This window comes from Talpa europaea, assembly GCF_964194135.1.
Source record: "Talpa europaea genome assembly, chromosome: 14".
NCBI lineage: Eukaryota > Metazoa > Chordata > Mammalia > Eulipotyphla > Talpidae > Talpa > Talpa europaea.
In genome coordinates, this window is record NC_140082.1 from 74,394,749 (window position 1) to 74,414,793 (window position 20,045).

Here is a 20,045-nt window from a genome sequence, read left to right on the forward strand (position 1 = left end):
TGGGAACTACCTGACTCCATGAGGAAAGGAAATATAGGAGTTATAGGAATCCCAGAAGGAGAGGAGAGAGACCTAGGAAAATAGAAAATAGTCAAGGAAATAATTGAAGAGAACTTCCCAAACATGAAGAAGGAGCTGAAAATAAACATACAAGAAGTAAGAACAACAAACTTCCATGATGAAAAGAAAAATGCATCAAGACACATAATAGTAAAGCTCCCAAGAATCCAATAAAAGGAAAAAAATAATGAAGCTGACAAGATGTAAGAAACAGATAACATACAAAGGAAAACCAATCAGACTGACATCAGACTTCTCTGAAGAAACACTACAGGCAAGGAGAGAGTGGAGGGACATAGTCAACAGACTCCAAGACAACAAATGCCAATGAAGAATAATCTATCCGGCAAAGCTTTCCTTCCTCTATGAGGAAAGACTAAGGACCTTCCCAAACAGAAACTCTGGAATTTCATTATGGATAAACCCCCACTCCAAAAAATACTACAAGGAGTTCTAAAGCTAGAAACAAAAGAGGGATGAATAACAAAGAAACAAGGCCAAAGAAAAGTTATTAAAAGAATAAGTAAATAAAATCAGAGGAAAGACAAACACAATGGCAAATACAGATGCTAACATATCAATATTAACTCTAAGTGTAAATGGACTAAACTCTTCAATTAAAAGACACAGAGTCGCAGGCTGGATTAAGATCCAAAACCCAATCTTTTGCTGTCTCCAGGAAACACATTTAGATACAAAAGATAAAATTAGACTCAAAGTTAAAGGATGGAAAACAATCCTATAAGCAAATGGACCAAAAAAGAAAGCAGGAACAGCTATACTTATATCAGATAAAACAGATTTCAAACTCAAAAATGTAAAAGGAGACCCCAACGGTCACTACATTAAGATCAAGGGAACAATACTTCAAGAAGAAATAACACTCATTAACATATACTCACCAAATGAAGGAGCACCAAAATATATCAGACAACTATTATCATCTCTGAAAACAGACATCAGAGAAAACACATATGGAGTAGGAGACTTCAACACACACTATCGACAATGGATAGATCAACAAGACAAAAATTAAGTAAGCACACTAAAGCTCTAAATAAGATCTAGAGCTCATGGGCATAACAGACATCTATGGAACGATAAACCCAAAAATATCTAAGTACACATTTTTCTCAAGCACACACGGATCATTCTCCAGAATCGATCACATACTGGGACACGAGACAAACATCTACAGATACACCAAGATTAAAATCATGCAAACCATCTTCTCTGACCATGAAGGCATCAAACTAGAAATAAACCATTAAAAAAAAAGGCAAGGGACTCTCCTACCTCAAGGAGATTGAAACCCACACTACTGGAAGACCACTGGACTAATGAGATCAAAGAACAAATTAAAAATTACTTTGAGTTGAATGACAAGGAGGACACCAATTTCCTAAATAGATGGGACACAGCAAAATCAGTGATAAGAGGAAAATATATAGCAATAGAGGCTCACATCAAGAAACAAGAAAGAACTCAAAAAAAACAACTTAATCTCAAAGCTCAAAGAACTAGAAAAAAGGACAACAACAACAAAAAAAAACCGAAAAGAGTAGAAGAAAAGAAATAATTACAATAAAAGCAGAAATAAATGAAATCAAAACTAAAAAAAAAAAAAAATCCAAAAGATCAATGAAACCAAAAGCTGGTTCTTAAAAAAATAAATGAAATAGGCAAACTCCTAGCCAGGCTCACAAAGGAAAAACGAGAGAAAGCACAAATAAATAGGATCAGAAATGAAAGATGAGAAATCACTACAGACACAGCAGAAATCAAAAGAATAATCAGAAACTACTATGAACAGTTATATGCAAACAAGTTCAACAATCTAGAAGAGATGGACAAATTCCTACAACTCTACAATCACCCAAAGCTAGATAAAGAGAAATAGAACACCTAAACAGACCAATTACAAGCAGTGAAATTTAAATGGTAATTATAAACCTTCCCCAAAACAAAATCCCAGGACCTGATGGATTTACAAATGAATTCTACCAAACATTCAGAAACGAATTAGTGCCTATCCTTCACAAACTCTTTCAAAAAATTGAGAAGGGATAATACCAAACATGCTTTATGAAGCCAACATTAATATAAAAATCGAACAAACGACAACACAAAAAAAGAAAACTACAGGCCTATCTCTCTAATGAAGATGGATGCAAAAATCCTTAATAAAATTTTAGCTATCAGAATCCAACCATGTATCCATAAGATAATTCACCAAGTAGGATTTATTCCAGGGACACAAGTATGGTTCAACATCTGAAATTCAATCAATGTTTTTTTTTTTTTGTATATTAATTATTATGTTTATTTTTTTTAATCCTTTTTTTAATATTAAATTTTATTTTTATATTCCCCCATACAATTGCAAACGCCCCATTCTGACCCCAATCCTTCCCCTCCCGCCCCCCACCCCCAAAAAGTGTCTCTGGTTCATAGTTATTTGTTGATTTTGATTTTCACTTTCTTATATTCATTTTCCTGGTCCCTTATTTAAGTTTTCTAGATTCCTGCTATGAGTGAGACCATCCGGTATTTTTCTTTTTCTTTTTGGCTTATTTCGCTGAGCATGATCCCTTCCAGTGCCATCCATGTTGCTGCAAATTGCATGTGTTTATCTTTTTTGAATGCTGAGTAATATTCCATGGTATATATGGACCACATCTTCTTGATCCAGTCATCTATTTTTGGGCATTTGGGTTGTTTCCAAAGCTTAGCTATTGTAAACAGTGCTGCTATAAACATAGGAGTGCAGGTGCTCTTTGGAATTGATGTTTCTGTGTCCTTTGGGTAAATACCTAGGAGTGGAATTGCTGGATCATATGGAAGCTCTATGTTTAGTAGGTCCAGAAATCTCCACACAGCTCTCCATAGTGGTTGGACCAGTTTGCACTCCCACCAACAGTGCACAAGAGTTCCTTTTTCTCCACATCCTCGCCAACATTTGTTGTTGCTAGTTTTTTTAATATGTGCCATTCTCACTGGTGTGAGATGGTATCTCATGGTAGTTTTGGTTTGCATTTCCCTGATTACAAGTGATGTTGAACATTTTTTCATATGTCTGTTGGCCATTTGCATTTCCTCTTCAGAGAAGTTTCTTTTTAGCTCTTCTGCCCATTTTTTGACTGGATTATTTTCTTTGTTGTTGCTGAGTCTCATCAGCTCTTTGCAGATTTTTGTGATCAGTCCTTTATCATTATTGTTGGGTGCAAAAATGTTCTCCCAGTTGGTGGGGTTTCTCTTTGTTTTTGTTATTGTCTCTTTTGCTGTGCAGAAGCTCTTTAATTTGATGTAGTCCCAGCTGTTTATCTTTGTCTTCACTATCACTGCTTTGGGTGATGTGTCTGTAAAGATGTCTTTGATGTGCAAATCCCGTAGTGTTTCGCCTATATTTCCTTCTATGTATTTTATGGTTTCAGGTCTTATGTCTAGTTCTTTAATCCATTTTGAGTTTTTTGTGTATGGTGTGAGGTAGTGGTCAAGCTTCATTCTTTTGCATGTAGCGACCCAGTTTTCCCAGCACCATTTATTGAACAAACTTTCTTTGCTCCAATGCATAGTCTTTGCTCCTTTGTCAAAGATTAGTTGACCATAAATCTGTGGGTTTATTTCTGGATTTTCTATTCGATTCCATTGGTCTGTATGTCTGTTCTTGTTCCAATACCATGCAGTTTTGATGATTATGGCTTTGTAGTATAGTTTGAAGTCTGGGAGTGTGATGCCTCCATTTCCTTCTTTTTTTTTTTCAGGAGGGCTTTGGCTATTCGGGGTTTTTGGTGATTCCATATGAATTTCATCAATAATTGTTCTATTTCTTTGAAGAATGCCATTGAGATTTTGATTGGAATAGCATTGAATCTGTATATTGCTTTTGGTAGGATGGCCATTTTAATAATGTTTATTCTTCCAATCCATGAGCAGGGGATGTCTTTCCATTTCTTTGTGTCTTCTTCTATTTCTTTTAACAGTGTTTTATAGTTTTCTTTGTATAGGTCCTTTACCTCTTTTGTTAGATTTATTCCCAAATATTTGATTTTTTTTGTTTCGATAATAAAAGGGGTAGTTTTTTTGATTTCTTCTTCTTCAGATTCATTGTTTGTGTATAGGAAGGCTACTGACTTTTGCGTGTTGATTTTGTATCCTGCCACTTTACTGAATTGATTGATGAGTTGAGTTAGTTTTTCTGTGGAGATTTTGGGGTTCTCTATGTATATTATCATATCATCTGCAAATAGTGATAGTTTGACTTCTTCTTTTCCTATTTGGATTCCTTGGATGTCTTTCTCTTGTCTTATTGCTCTGGCTAGGACTTCCAGTATTATATTGAAAAGCAGTGGTGAGAGTGGACATCCTTGTCTTGTTCCAGATCTTAATGGAATTGCTTTCAGCTTTTCACCATTGAGAATGATACTGGCTGTTGGCTTGTCATAGATGGCCTTTATGATGTTGAGGTATGTTCCTTGTATCCCAAGAATGAAATTCAATCAATGTTATCCAAAACATCAACAAAAAGAAATATAAAAACCATATGATAATATCAATAGATGCTGAGAAAGTGTTCGACAAAGTACAACACCCATTTATGATAAAGGCCCTTGAAATTCTTGGGATACAAGGAACATACCTCAACATCATAAAGGCCATATATGACAAACCCATAGCCAGTATCATTCTCAATGGCGAAAAGCTGAAAGCATTTCAATTAAGATCTGGAACAAGACAAGAATGTCCACTCTCACCACTGCTTGTCAGTATAATACTGGAAGTCCTAACCAGAACAATAAGACAAGAGAAGACATACAAGGAATCCAAATAGGAAAAGAAGTTAAACTATCACTATTTGCAGATGATATGATAATATACATAGAGAACCCCAAAAACTCCACAGAAAAACTAATTAAACAAATCAGATGAGTAAAGTGGCAGGATACAATATCAACACGCAAAAATCAGTAGCCTTCCTATAGACAAACAATAAATCCGAAGAAGAAGAAATAAAAAAAAAATCGCTTTTATTATTGAAACAAAAAAAATCAAATACTTGGGAATAAACCTAACAAAAGAGGTAAAGGACCTATACAAAGAAAACTATAAAACACTGTTAAAAGAAATAGAAGAAGACACAAAGAAATGGAAAGACATCCCCTGCTCATGGATCGGAAGAAAAGATATTATTAAAATGGCCATCCCACCCAAAGCGATTTACAGATTCAATGCTATTCCAATCAAAATTTCAATGACATTCTTCAAAGAAATATGACAATTATTTATGAAGTTCATATGGAATCACGAAAAACCCTGAATAGTCAAAGCTCTCCTGAAAAAAAAAAGAAGGGAATGGAGGCATCACATTCCCAGACTTCAAACTATACTACAAAGCCATAAGCATCAAAACTGCATGGTGTCAGAACAGGAGCAGACACATGGATCAATGGAACCAAATAGAAAATCCAGAAATAAACCCTCAGATTTATGGTCAACTAATCTTTGACAAAGGAGCAAAAAAAACATGCACTGTAGCAAAGAACGTTTGTTCAATAAATGGTGCTGGGAAAACTGGGTCACTACATGCAAAAGAATTAAGCTTGACTACTATCTCACACCATGCACAAAAACCAAATCAAAATGGATTAAAGAACTAGACATACGACCTGAAACTATAAAATACATAGAAGGAAATGTAGGCAAAACACTACATGACATGTACCTCAAAGACATCTTTACAGACACATCACCCAAAGCAGTGATAGTGATGGCTAAGATAAACAGCTGGGACTACATCAAATCAAAGAGCTTCTGCACAGCAAAAGAGACAATAACCAAAACCAGAGAAACCCCACCGACTGGGAGAAAATTTTTGCACACAACACTAATGACAAAGGAGTGATCACAAACATCTACAAAGAGCTGATGAGACTCAACAAAAACAAAGAAAATAGTCCAGTAAAAAAATGGGCAGAAGAGCTAAAAAGAAACTTTTCCAAAGAGGAAATGCAAATGGCCAACAGGCATATGAAAAAATGTTCAACATCCCTTGTAATCAGGGAAATGCAAATCAAAAGTACCACGAGATACCATCTTACACCAGGAAGAATGGCACATATTAATAAAACTAGCAACAACAAATGTTGGCAAGGTTGTGGAGAAAAGGGAACTCTCCTGCATTGCTGGGTGAGCAAACTGGGCTAACCACTATGGAGAGCTGTGTGGAGATGTCTTGACCTACTAAAGATGGAGCTTCCATATGATCCAGCTATTCCACTCCTAGGTATTTACCCAAAGGACACAGAAACATTAATTCCAAAGGGCACCTGCATCCCTATGTTTATAGCAGCACTATTTACAATAGCTAAGCTCTGTTTCTATTTATGTGCAAAGAGCTATTGCAAAGGAAATTAAGAAAGCCACTCTATTTAAATAGTATCTAAAAGAAGAAAATACTTAAGAATAAATTTGACCAAGGAGGTAAAAGATGTATACACTGAAAATTATAAAACACTGGTGAAAGAAACTAAAGAAAACCTAATTTAATAGAAAGACATCCTTAGTTGATGTGAAGGATTAATACTGTTAAAATGTCAATCACCCAGCAATATACTGATTCAACTCAATTTCTATTGAAATTGCAATTTCCTTTTTTCTTTTTCAGAAATGGAAGAGCCAACCCTCAAATTCACTTGAAATTGCAAGGAGCCCAGGATATCCAAAACAATCTTGAAAAAGAAGAAAAAGTTGCAGGACTGAGATTTCCAGATTTCAAAACTTACAACAAGTTACTGTAATTAAAACAATGAGGGGACCTCCCCAGTGGTGCAGTGGGTGATCACTGGCTTGCGAAGCTGCCCACAGCTTATGCAGCGCCAGTTCGATCCCTGGCCGCTGGGTGAGGGTCGCACATGGCACACAGAACTCTCGTGCCACCTGCAGCTACCCTCAGCAGTGTATTTTGTCAGTCTGCCTGTTCCGTTCCCCTATCTGGCTCTGGTGAATTCTCTCACCCTCCCGCGCTTCTGACTGTACCCAGTGCTGGTATAAATAAAATAAATAAATCTTTAAAAAAAAAAAACAAGAAACCCAATGTGGTACTAGCATGCAAATAAATATACAGACTAACAGTTTAAAATTGGGAGTCCAGAAATCATCCATAAATATAGCCAGTTGATTGACAAGTGTAGTAAGTCTAACAAACTGGAAGAGTCTCTTCAATAAATGGCTCTTGGAAAACTGGATGTTCACAAACACAAGCATGATGCTGGGACCTTACTAAATACCATAAACAGAACTGAATTAGACATTGATCAATAATCTAAATAAAACAGTTAAAATCATAAAAACTTGTAGAGGGAAACACAGGGTCAGTGTGCATGACCTTGGACTTGTCAATGGACACTTTGATATAATACCAAAAATACAAGTACCAAAAAAATTAGATATGTTGGATTTCATAAAAAAATAAAAAAAATGTTAATTGTTACAGGCTATTGTCAAGAAAGTGAAGAGACATACTATAAAGAGGAAGAAAATATCAGCAAGTCATATAGCTGAGAAGTGGCTTAATAACTGAAATATGCAAAGTGCTAAGGAAAAATTCGAGTCAACAACAAAAGGTCAAACAAACCAATTATAAGAAGGGCAAAGGACTTGGGTAGACATTTCTCCAAAGAGGATATACAAGAGGCCAATAAACAATTGAAAAGACAATCAACATGATCAGATATTTACAGAAATGCGAATCATCACTACAATGAGATACCACTTGACACCAACTAAGACAGGTAAAATCGATAAAAGGGAAAAGAATGAGTGCTGGTTTATAGGGAACGTGTGTAAAACTGGAGCCCCTATATACTGCTGGTGGGATCGAAAATGGTGTAGACTCTGGAAAACAATGTGATGGTTCTTCAAATAGCTGACTATGGAATTCTCATGCAACCCACCAATTCCACTTGTAAATGACTCTCTTAACATGAGCACAACATGTTCCTTGCAGTGTTACAATTGTCATGAGAAGGAAATATTCCAAGAACCCACAAAAGACTGTGGGTAACCAAATTCTGGAGTACACATACAACGGAGCACAGAGCCATCAAGTGGAATGAAGCTGTCACATGTGCACAAGGACAAAACTTGGAAGCATTATGATAAGTGAAATAAGTCAGTCACAGAAAAATGTATGATTCCATTGACATGAAAATCTAAGAAAGGTAAATTCATAGAAAGAATAGAGTCAAGGTTAATCGGGACTGGAGGAGAGAAGGGCAGCAGGAGCCACTGCTCACTGGTCACAGAGTTCCTCCTTTGGGTTACAAAAGATATTTGGAAACAGTCATGACAGTACGCAGCCTTGGGGATGTGATTGATGCCAGTGAACTGTACACTTAAAATGGTTAGAATGGCACGTTACGTTAAAAATCTTACAACAAATATTTTTAAGTTTAAAAACTAATAAAAGTTTTTTTTTTACCTGTAGCATGATATGATTGCAAATAATATGATCAGAAGGTATGCCATGTAAAACAAAGGGACCACTGACCTAACAGTCACCTCAAATTCCAGTTTCCTAGAGAGTGATGTGAAGTAGACCACCTGTCGTAAAAATACATTCAGGTAAAATAACTTTTAATTCCAATATTTGTGTATGAGTGACAAGATCTATCAAAATATTATAGCTTATTGATTGAAACAAGATACAGTTCGGTAAAAGATTAAAATAGTGTGAATTATGATTTTAGAATAAAGGTAATAAAAATTGTTCCCCACCAATGCATGGCATGCTTTCTAAGATTTGTTTCAAAAATCCAATGTTTAATATTCCTGAGTATACAAATTCTCAATTTTCTCTAATACTGTGTAATCACTGATAACTGTCAAAATTTTGGCTTTTTGTAAATGACGAGTAGGTTGCTGTCTTTTGCTATTTAAATACAAAGTATAATTTCAGCAAGGCCTGGTATCCAAAACCTTTTCCCAGCGGGTGTCTCTCACCAGGTCTTGCCAAAAGTGTTAGCAGATTTGTACAACATCTAAGGTACCTGGCAGGATGCTAGAAAATACTTGAGAAGTCTGAGCTAGTCGTGTTTTTCAAAAACACCAGGGAACTTCAGCTTAAAGGTTTGTTTTTCATTCCAGTAACACCAAGCAAGTTTTTGGGGGCTCCAGAAACAGTGCAGACCTGAAGTGAGAGCATTCTGGCTAGAAAACCAAAAGGAACCCTGAAAATCAATGTCTGCTCTGAACACTCCCACCCCTGGGGTGTAAAATGAGTGTTTCCCACTAGAATGTGACCCAGTATCTAGGTTGGCGACTTCCCTTGGTGTCCCTTGAAGAAAGCTGGCTTAAGCTTCAAACAGAGTGGAGCAGACCCGGTTCCACGTCAAGGCCTCCACCAAGTAGCCAGGGTGGACAATCCGTGGACAGTTCTTTTTTTTTTAATATATATTTATTTATTTTTTAAAATTTATTTATTTTTTCATTTTATTTATATAAGCACTAGGTACAGTCAGAAGCTCCGGAGGGTGAGAGAATTCACCAGAGCCAGAGCGGGGAGCAGAGCAGGCAGAAGGACCGAAGTACACCGCTGAGGGGAGCAGCAGGCGGCAGGAGAGGTCTGCACGTCATGTGGGACCCTCCTCTGGTGGCCGGGGAGCAGCCGAGGATCGAACCGGCGTCGCAGAGGCTGCGGGCAGCTTCCAACGCAGCGCTCAACCGCTGCGCCACTGGGGATGCCCATGTGGACAGTTCTTATCCCTCCCACCTTCTCCTCCCTCTAAACCCAGCCCAGGGCACCTGGATGTTCTTCAAGGGCAGGTGCTTTTCAATGGCATGAATTTGGTCCAGGAACTCGAGCAGCCACTTCTGGCTGCGTGCGCTGTCCTCGGGGCCCGCGGTCTTCAGGTAGTACTGCAGCCGCATGGCCTTGGCTTGCTGGAGTAACCGGCTATTCCACGAGCCAGGACCTAGGACTGTTCCTCCCAAGAGGACGGCCAAGTAGAGGGGCGCAGCGGAGGTGTTGTAAATAGGGAAGGTGATGCTTCTCAGGTCCATGTTGTTATTCTTCTGCCAGATGAACAGGAGTGCGTTGGAGGGCATGCAGGTTCTCTGGTACCTGGCACACACCTGAGGGTAGAGGACCTGGGTTCCATCTCCCAGGGGCGCGGTCAGCATCTGCACCGCCTTGTCCAGTTGACTAGACAAGCACCAGCCCCTCCCCAGGCTGCCCCTGCCCCACCCCAGCCCCGCCGCCCAACCGACAGCCCCCTCCCGCCCCCGCCCTCCGCCCGCCACAGCCCGCCCCGCCCCACCTGGGTCTACGCCTGCCCTGCCCAGGCCTCCGCCCCTGAGGCGCAGCACCCCCATCCCACAACTCTGGGCAGGGCAAGTGGCGGAAGCAGAGTTGGGCATAGGCTTCCTGGGCAGGGCCAGGGACAGGCGCCATCGTGACACCCTCCTCTTTCCTCAGCGCAGTTCCAGACACTCGTTAGTGGGGTCGTTTCCCTGAAGACTCTTTCTGTCTGGTCGCTGTCAGGGGAGAGAAACACAGCTGAGCTTCGTTGTTGATTTTGTGTCCTGCCACCTTCCTGATTTCATCTTCTCCAAGTTATTTTATTTTATTTTTTTTGTGCAGTGACAGAGACTTGGAATGAAAGATTGCTGCTGTTTCTACCACATCCCGGGTCGTCCGCCACACCCGAGGCAGCAGGTCTATTGGTGGAATCTCCACACACAGCCTCTTCCTGAGACCGGAACCCTCAGCAACATGGCCCTGGAGGGATGCGACCTCGGCCCTGTCGGTGACTTCCTGGGAAATGCCGGCTGCCTTTCTTCCTGCCACCCTCCTGTTGCCCAGTGAAGACAATCAGGGATTGACTCTGATATGCACTTTGATTAGATCAGCATGCTCCAGAGAGAGCCGTGGCCACCTGCTCTCTCACAGGCATCTGATGGAGTTCAGCCTAGACGGGAGTGATCCCTGAATGGCCTTCACTGCAGACCCTTCAGGCCAGTCTCCCTGGCAACTCCCCCTCCCCTGGCCTCTGGATTCAGCTCCCCTCACCCTTCTGGGGTGGCTCAGTCTCTCACAGAAATGACATCCTTCCGTGCCTCTTCCAGGAACCTCCTGGAGTAGGAATTGAACTCAGAGCAAATGAGTTACGCGTCAGAGGAGGGGTGCCTGTGCAGATTCCTAAGCCGTGGGCAGTGCCTTTTTTCTCATCTGCAGCCTGCGCCCCTCACCTTGGCCCTCCATCACCCTTGTCAGTGTCTTCTCTGTTCTTCTGGAGAGGCCTCCTGAGAAGGAATTGACTGTCCTTTCCTTCACACGCACAGAAAACTTTCATAGCAGAGCACTCTATCTCTACACAGGGATTCCCAGCAGGCTTCTTCTAGCACAGATTTGAACTCACCCACATTGCATTGTGCTTTCTTCACATTATTCCATTGTGCATTTTCACCAAACTATCCAAGGGGGCTACCAACTAGGACCCAATGAGTGGTCATCATGGTGTCCAAATGCTCATCCTACCCACGGGCCCATTTCAGCAATGGTCACCTGCCCTGCCCACGTGAACAGGTCTGAATTCCATTCAGATCCTTTTTTGTCACTGCTCCTGAGTCCTTTCCTCACTCTCACAGGGATGAAGAACAAGGACGACTCCTGCATGGGTGGCCTTTTCTGGGTGGCCTCTTTCAGTCAGGAGGTCTTCAAGTCTAGGCCTCTTTTTCTTTTTTTTTTATAGAGGCATGTTTTATTTATTTATTTATTTATTTATTTATTTATTTATTTGTTCGTTTGTTTTGTTTATATATGCACTGGGTACAGTCAGAAGCGCGGGAGGGTGAGAGAATTCACCAGAGCCAGAGCAGGGAGCAGAGCAGGCAGGACTGAAGTACACTGCTGAGGGGAGCAGTGGGTGGCAGGAGAGGTCTGCGCGCCATGTGGGACCCTCTTCTGGTGGCCAGGGAGCAACTGGGAATCGAACCGGCACTGCAGAGGCTGCGGGCAGTTTCGCAACCCAGCGCTCAACCGCTGCGCCACCGGGGAGGCCCGTAGGCCTCTTTTTCTTTCTACCTTTTATGTCTGTCAGTTTTCCGCTGGCCGTACTGACAGTGTAAGCTGAAGACAAAGCCTGTCAGACTCAGTGCTTTCGCCCCTGAGGTTCTGTCTGCTTGAAGGGCCTGTTCCCTCACTTCCTTCCCACAGAGCTCCCTCCTCAGAGGGGCCTTCCCAGAACACATTGCTCAAAACACCCCTCTCTGTCACCTTCACCTCTTTCCAGCCCTCTCTCCATCACACCTACTCTTTCCTACCTGGCGTGGCTGCTCCCCACACTGCATGCACATCCTTACCCCACAGCTCTGTGGCCACGTGGCAGGCTGTGCTCGCACCAGATGGCTTGGCATTTTTTCCTCCTGGGTGGACTGGACGCCTTCACCCCATCCTGACATCCTTGAGCAACTACGTGTGTCGTCTTCATTGACTTCACAGTGTTGGGCAATTTCCAGGGTGTCCATGGGTCTCCTGGGGTTCTGACCCACTCGGCTGCTCAAGAATGAATGAAGCCGGACCTATGTGCTCCTCCATGCCCATAAAGCAACCCGCCAAAGCCTGACAGTTTTCCACATCCAGCCCTCTCCCCCCCCCGAGGTCTCCTGAACGGTACTCCCCAACACTGCCATAGGCCGCCCATAGGGAGATACTAGTCACTTTGCCTTCTCTCTGGGGTCTCGCTTTCTCCCTAGATGAAAGCACAGAGGGTGCTTCCCCACTGGATCCTGCTGGACCAGGTTCATCCCCTTCCCCAATCTCTGCCCACAGGCCCGGGCTGGGACTCCTCTCCAATTCTTAGGGTGCTCGTATTGGGAGGATGGGACTCATTCATGTTGGCATCACCCACCCGACAGACCCGCTGCATCATGGTGGTGTGGAAATTCAAAGTGAAATAGAGGTAAATAGCCTCTGTTTTCTCCAAAGATCGTGACTATGTAAAAGTTCTAAGTGGGGAAGAAAGTGTTCTTACAATCTTTGGTGGAAATGTTGGTTAGGATATCAATTTTGTGTGGTCTGTGTGCAATTCCATTTCAAAATTGCTCAGATGGGTTGAGCTTTAGATTAGAACATTGGTTGTCATCTCATCATTGCTACCATGAAAGTCACCAATTGTAAAAAACAATAAAGGGTCCCATGGACATTGCAACAAGTGTCTGCATTGTATTTGTGATGTTCTTTCATTGACGGCTGACATCAGTTCATTTAGAGTGAATTGTTTTCAGCTAAAGATAAAATTCCTTTTTTAACAAAGGGGCTTTAGACATTGTTGTCATTCTCAAGGTTCCTTGAAAAGGCTCTGGTTATTCCCAGAGGTTTCTTTCTTTTTCTTTTTTTAAGATTTATTTATTTATGTATTTATTTATTTATTTATTTATTTATTTATTTATACAAGCACTGGGTACAGTCAGAAGTGTGACAGGGTGAGTGAATTCACCCAGCCAGAGTGGGGAGCAGAACAGGCAGAAGGACCGAAGTACACTGCTGAGGGGAGTAGCAGGCGGCAGGAGAGCTCTGCGCGAAATGTGGGACCCTCCACCAGTGGCCAGGGAGCAGCTGGGGATGGAACCATAGCTGCAGAGTCTGCAGTTAGCTTCGCAACCCAGCGCTCAACCTCTGTGCCCTGACAGGACATTTTGTAGAGGCTTGTCTGCCACAGGATGTCAACATGGGGTGAGTTGATTTGGAACACAGGAATTTCATTCTATTCTACCATATTCTTTTTTGTTGTTTGTTTCTTGGTAACTAGTTAGAGGAAGGATCTTTCAGTTATTTCAAATTTTGTTTTATGAGACATCATGTCTCCTTTCATCATTTTGCCTTTTTTCTTTCCCTAGGTATGTACAACTTTCAGAACTCTTGTATATGAAAGCTGGAATGGTCTGGGCTTTGTATTAGTGTCTTACTTTCACTTTTTTTATCAAAGCAATATAAAGCTTATGGGTTAAACAGAGTACATTTATAGTTACTTTTTTCAAGACAAAATATATTTATTTGGATTTGCAAATGAGCAGGAGCCTAGGTTTAGGCCAGAAACCCAAACCCCCTCACTAAAATCAATGAGGTGTATTTGACATTCACTCTAAATGAAGCTGCTGTGCCCACGCCTGCCTGACTAGCAGGAAGGCCACAATTTCATCCTTAATAGTAGTTTTTCTATGGCCATCAAGGTATTATTAATTTGAAAAATAATTTTAGCAGTTCCTTTTCACCTGCCAAGGATCAGGGATGTAAGCGCAATGATGATGTTTTCATTAGTTTTAGTCAACCGTTTCTGATCATAAGAGGGGGCTGCATGCATTATACAAAATTTGAACAGTCGAATGAAATAAAATGACCAATGGCCAACTATGATTTTTCATCAAAAGACAAATATTTTTTATGAGTTAGCTCACTTTCTTCCTTGTGATTTCCAGTATTTTGAATTGTCAACTATAACACCCTTGTATAAGGGCAAGTTGTATAAATGTAGAGTTTAAGAATCACCAAATGAACTCCCATTCACTAGATGGATAAACATAAAATCACATATCATCAACATCTTCTCTGAGTGTGCACCAATATGCGACCTTTACAGTAACTATTTCCCTTGCTTTACATGACAAGTTCTCATATAATTCTGTATTATTAAGTGTATAATTAAAACTTGATTTTCATTTTGTCTGGTATTTAAAATATAAATAAATTTTATTATGTTCATTTTCTATCTAGACTCTTTCACGCAACTGTATGTGGGCAAGATGATCCACAGGATCGGCTGTAGCTACACCCTCATGTTTTCACCTCTGTATAGTATTCCACTTAATACCAAGTAATTTTTCCATTCTATTCTACATTCACACTAGATTATTGCATTAATATTTTCTATCCAAACTGGAATAACACTATCTAGAATTTTATATTCCACTTTCTTCATTGAACACTGTAGCATTTTATGTATATGTGAGATATATTGGAAAGTTTCCTGGGGTTTTCATTAAGATTGTTTCCAATCCTGAGTGGAAAGAAATTTAATATATTTAATAGATTTAATATATTTCCATTTTTTCTCTCTCCAAGACAACGACAACAACAATAAAAACAACTATAATTGAGATGTTAAACTAATGCAGAATTCATCCATAAAATCCTAAAGCCAACTAAATCTTGAGCCAAGAATCAACTGCAGGCCATGATGAAGCTGTAAAGTTTTATTTTTTGTCATTTATTGAAGAAAGAGATATTTGCATGAATGCAAGACGTTCTTAGTAAGTACGCACAATTTTTAAAGAGATGTTACCAGTAGCGGTGACAGCCATTCTCTCTCTTTCTCTCTCATAGGAGAGAAAAACTATGAAAATATATTACCATACTTAAAAAATATATCAACTTTCAGAACATATTAGAGAATAAGATTTCAAATCCTTAAATCTCTAAAAATCCTTAACTAGGAAGCGATTAAGAAAGTGACTTGACATATAAGCGTATCAGGAGCGAAAACAGGAAATATGGTGAGGATAAATTCACCCGGGGACCTGCTCCACAGACCTGGACGAAATCAGGACGCTCTTCCCACACCGCGAGCTCCATGTCTCCGCCACACACTCAAGTCTAACTATGGTCAGTATCACTCCCCTCGCGTCAAGAAAGAAAAAACAACACTCTGTTATCTTCTGTGCTGCAGCAGATTGGAACCATCATTTGTCAAGGTGGCTCACAGCTTCAGCAAAACTATCTCAGAGCACAGGGAGTGACTCAAGCAGCTGGAAGGCCAAAGAGATCTTTCAGGGCTGACTCATGACACACGACAGCAGCAGCCGGGGCGGGCGTTGCAGCGCGGCCAGGACGGCGACCTGCGGCGTCACGAGACTTCCCTGCGCGTCACGTCGTTAGAGAAAGTCCAACCTGAATCCCGAAGTGATAAAGTCCCGACTCCAGCTCGCCGGGGCACGAGCGGCCTGAGCCCGGGGCCGCGGCCTCGCCCAGGCGAGCCTCGGGACCAGCGCGGCCCCGGCGCCCAGGCCTGGAGCGGCGGGCGGCAGCCGCGGGGCGCTCTCGCCACGACGGGGGCGCAAGACCCGCCACTCGGGCCGGCGCGGGCCGGGGTGGCTGCGGGCGCGGGGCGGGCGGGCAGGGCGGGCAGCGAGGCCGCGGGAGCCGGGGCCGCCGGGCCGCGAGGCGGAGGGGCCCGCGGGGCACAAGCGGGGACCCCGCGCAGCCACTCGGGGCGCACCGTTGACGGTTCCCGGCCGGCCGGGGAGATGATGCCATGGCGGCCCCGTCCGCCGCCCCCGTCACGACCGCGGGGCCGCCTCACCTGGACTTGCCGACGCCGCTCTCGCCGATGATGAGGACCTTCAGGGCGGGCAGCACGTCCTCGTCCATCCTGACGCTGCTCCGCTCCAGCCCAGCTGGCCGCCCGGTCCAGCTCTCACCCCTTCAACCCGAGAACTGCCCGCGCATGCGCACCGCTCCGCGTGCCACCACCTTTTCCCACGGGGTGTGTCGGTCCCTGGAGCTGGCGACAACCCAGTTCCGCTTGGAGGTTGCTCTGCGTCTGCGCCAGCCCAGAGTTCCAGGCGGCTTCCCCGAGAGGATAGTCCTCTCGTGCGCAAGCGCAGACCTAGAGGGCGGAAGTGTGTGACCTCACCCGTCTGCGCACTTCCTCCTTCCGGCCCTGGTCTTCGTCGGCCTTGGTTGTGCAGTTTGCAAAGGGAAGGGCCTGGGCCAGGGGAGTGTAACGCTTGTTTGGTTTAGTTGCTGCTCATAACAGCTGTGCGGCGTCGGGAAGCACTGTGCGGAAAGGCAAATTACGGTAAAAGTAGGTCCCAACTCTACCACATGGCCAGCTAATTTATCTCGCCTTCTGAACCTGTTAGCTCGGCTCAGAAATGGAGGCCAGCGTATGTCTTAGAATAATACCAGCTTCTTGGATTGCTATGAAGAGTAAGTGAGATCGTTTATGAACACACTTTGTAAACGCAAGTAAACCATTTAAGTGTGACCAGGTACGAATTTCCTGATTTACCCTCCTTTAATGAAGAATTCCCTTCCTACATCTGTACCACTTGAAAGGGAATTGTAGACTCTATAGATCTGGTGCATAAAAACTTATGGTGGTGCAATTTCAAACCAGCTATTTCTGTTCTTAAACTACACAACTAGAGGAATCGTGTACATGTGCCTTATTTCCTTCACTAAGTTGAAAATCTTATTGAAAGTCCCAAATCTCATATGGAAATGAAAGCTAATGAAATGCTTGGTACTTAGCAGACACTGAACAGTTCTTTCATCTTCTTACACTTGCAGCTAATGCCAGATACAATAGATTTGATTACAGAAGGAATAGGGGGAAAATTAAAGATTTTTTTTTTTTAATCTGGGAAAGCACTTTTGCCACATATCCAATTGGTTCCTTCACTTCCTTCAGGTCTTTACTCAAATAATTCCTTCCTAAGGAGGCCTTCCTTTGTCCTGTGCACAGTCTTCTAATCTTCCCTATACCTCTTCACATTATTTTTCTGCATAGAATTTGCCATCCTTACATATACATGATAAATAAATTCTACTTTATACATATTTTACTAGTTTATTTGTTCACTGTTTAATCTGCCCCAAAGAGAACAGAAAGAGCCCTGTTGTCTAGTTTCTGGCATATAATGTAAAATTATACTAAATGTTTGATGAATGAACTGAGTGAACATTCTAGACTACGTTCCCAACTTTGAAAAGTGATATCAACCAGACAATCTCTCATAAAATCATCTTTGAAATCTCAATCGGTCTATTCCAGTCAGCTCCTGGCTGTGGCATCAAGAATGTGTTTCTGAGATTCTCTGTATTGTCAAGCTCTCCTGCCGTGGGGCAGGGATTCTAAAAGTGTAGTCCCCCAAACCTAGGAGACCATTTCTGGGGATCTGCAAGATCCAACTCTTAATAAATATTTAAGATGTTATTTAGCTTTTTTTCACTCTTATTGTTTTGTGATACCACAAAACCAAATGGGACTTTTCCAAAGGATGTATTAACTGTGATAGCAAAACAGAATGCTGGCAGAACCAGGTAGGGTAATTCAGCTTTTTTTATTAAGCCAGATAATTAAGAGTTTTGAAAAAAAGCATACTTTTAAAAAATAATGTTACTCTTCTCACTAATTTTTGTATTAAAATAGTTATTTTCATAAACATTAACTAGTAATACACTTGTTATTTATAGTGAATTAATACATGTCTAAAATTTCTCTAATTTTTTATTTCTAGTAGAAGAAATATTGATAGCTATAGCCATGTAATCAGCTTTGAGTTTTCAATGATGATTCGAAAAAATAGACGTTATAGAACCAAAAAGTGTGAGAACTGACACACTGTACTATTCACATAAAAATATAAGTTGAAAAAATGGAAGCTTCTCAATAATAGTCCTGGATATTGATACTCCATGTGATGTTAGTTGACCTACTTAAGCAATATCATTTCCTCCTATCTCTTCACCACTTTTGGTTTTTTTGCAAAATCTTCTTGCTCATCTTTTAAATATTGTTGTAATTTGGGTAGGTCAGCAGACACAACTGCCAAACACTTTCCACAGGGGTGTGCCCAGATGGAGCACATCACTGACTGTGACCTTATTATGTTCTCCTCTGTACTTGCTATTTCTCCTTATTTCCTTCAAGAGAATGACAGTGCCACCCATTGAACTTTCTCTCATTCCCCATGTTGAGTACTCAAAACTGTATGTCCCTTAAGCAGCCTGGAAATTTTTTTAAGATTTATTTATATATTTATACAAGAAATGGGATATTTCTTGTATGAATGGTATATTTCTTGTATGAATAGGTGCCAGAGGTGAGAGCATTCACCAGAGACAGAGTGGGGAGCAGAAGAGGCAGATGGACTGAAAAACATTGCTGAGAGGAGCAGCAGGTGAGACAGGAGAGGTCTGCTGCGCATGTGGGTCACCTCCCTGTCTTGGGATCGATTTCATGCTGCAATGGCTGTGGATAGCTTCATAGCTTGCATCTTAACCCCTTGAACAACCAGGGATGCCCAGTATCCCTGAAATTTATCCATGTTTTTTGGTCTCTATTAATCACTACTGTGATTAGATCATCATGTTTTGGCTGAATGAGCTACATAAAGATTGTCCAGTATGGCGATCCTGCCTCCATTATCCTCACCCCTCAGACTGTTCTCTATGCTGCAGCCAAAGTGCTGTTCCTAAAATGCAAACCCACCTGTGACATCCCACCTTCCATAGGCTGCTGGCTGTCCGTAGAAGTGTTTGTTTAGTAGCATAAGCCCTAATTATTCCTCCTACCTAATCCCTTGCTAGCCAGTGCTTTCTAATTGGTGTTTTGGCTAATTAATTTCCTTTTATATATTCTAGAACCATGTTGTCCTTGTCAGCAGGACATTGCACAGGCCATGCCTTCTGCCTGGAGCCCTCTTCAGTCTCCCATCCCCCATCAACCTCAGCACGAACTCATACACACTTTTCTCTGGGCAACTTCTACTCATCCTCTGTGTTCCAGCTTTTGGGTCCCTTTCTCCTTGGTCAGCATTAAATGTTCCTATTACATGTTCTTTTAACGTTCAATGCATCTGTTATGGTAGACACTCTATCGTAGTAGTATTCTGTGTTCCCCAGAAAGAGACATTGGAAAGAAAAACGTCAAATTCAGGCCAATGACTTTCCTGTTTTTGTTTTTGTTACTTTCTCCGGGTATTGCTGGTGAAGAGAAGAATATGAATGCTGCTTTCACTCACATGCTGTGTCAGGCACAAACAGGATCATTGTGACTCATGGCTTGTGCAGGACTGCTTATGGCCAAGTGTAACAGGCCTGTGTACTGGATTTCAGGTCCTACTAGTGAGAAAATTCATATGACATGCTTCTCTCACCCCACCCCCAGCTGTGTCGCCTGCACTGAGCAGGAGTTCCAAAATAA

General features: G+C 41.9%; 1 protein-coding gene across 1 annotated transcript in view; it reads left to right on the forward strand.

The window, feature by feature from the left end:
- LOC311183603 (ankyrin repeat domain-containing protein 26-like) overlaps window positions 1-9,256 on the forward strand; it is a gene marked incomplete at both ends in the record, with an annotated part of 68,283 nt that extends 59,027 nt beyond the window's left edge. The window contains 1 exon segment of the mRNA XM_084253148.1: window positions 9,205-9,256. Within this exon segment, the coding sequence (XP_084109274.1) occupies window positions 9,205-9,256 (52 nt within the window).
- Window positions 9,257-20,045: the final 10,789 nt, after the last annotated feature.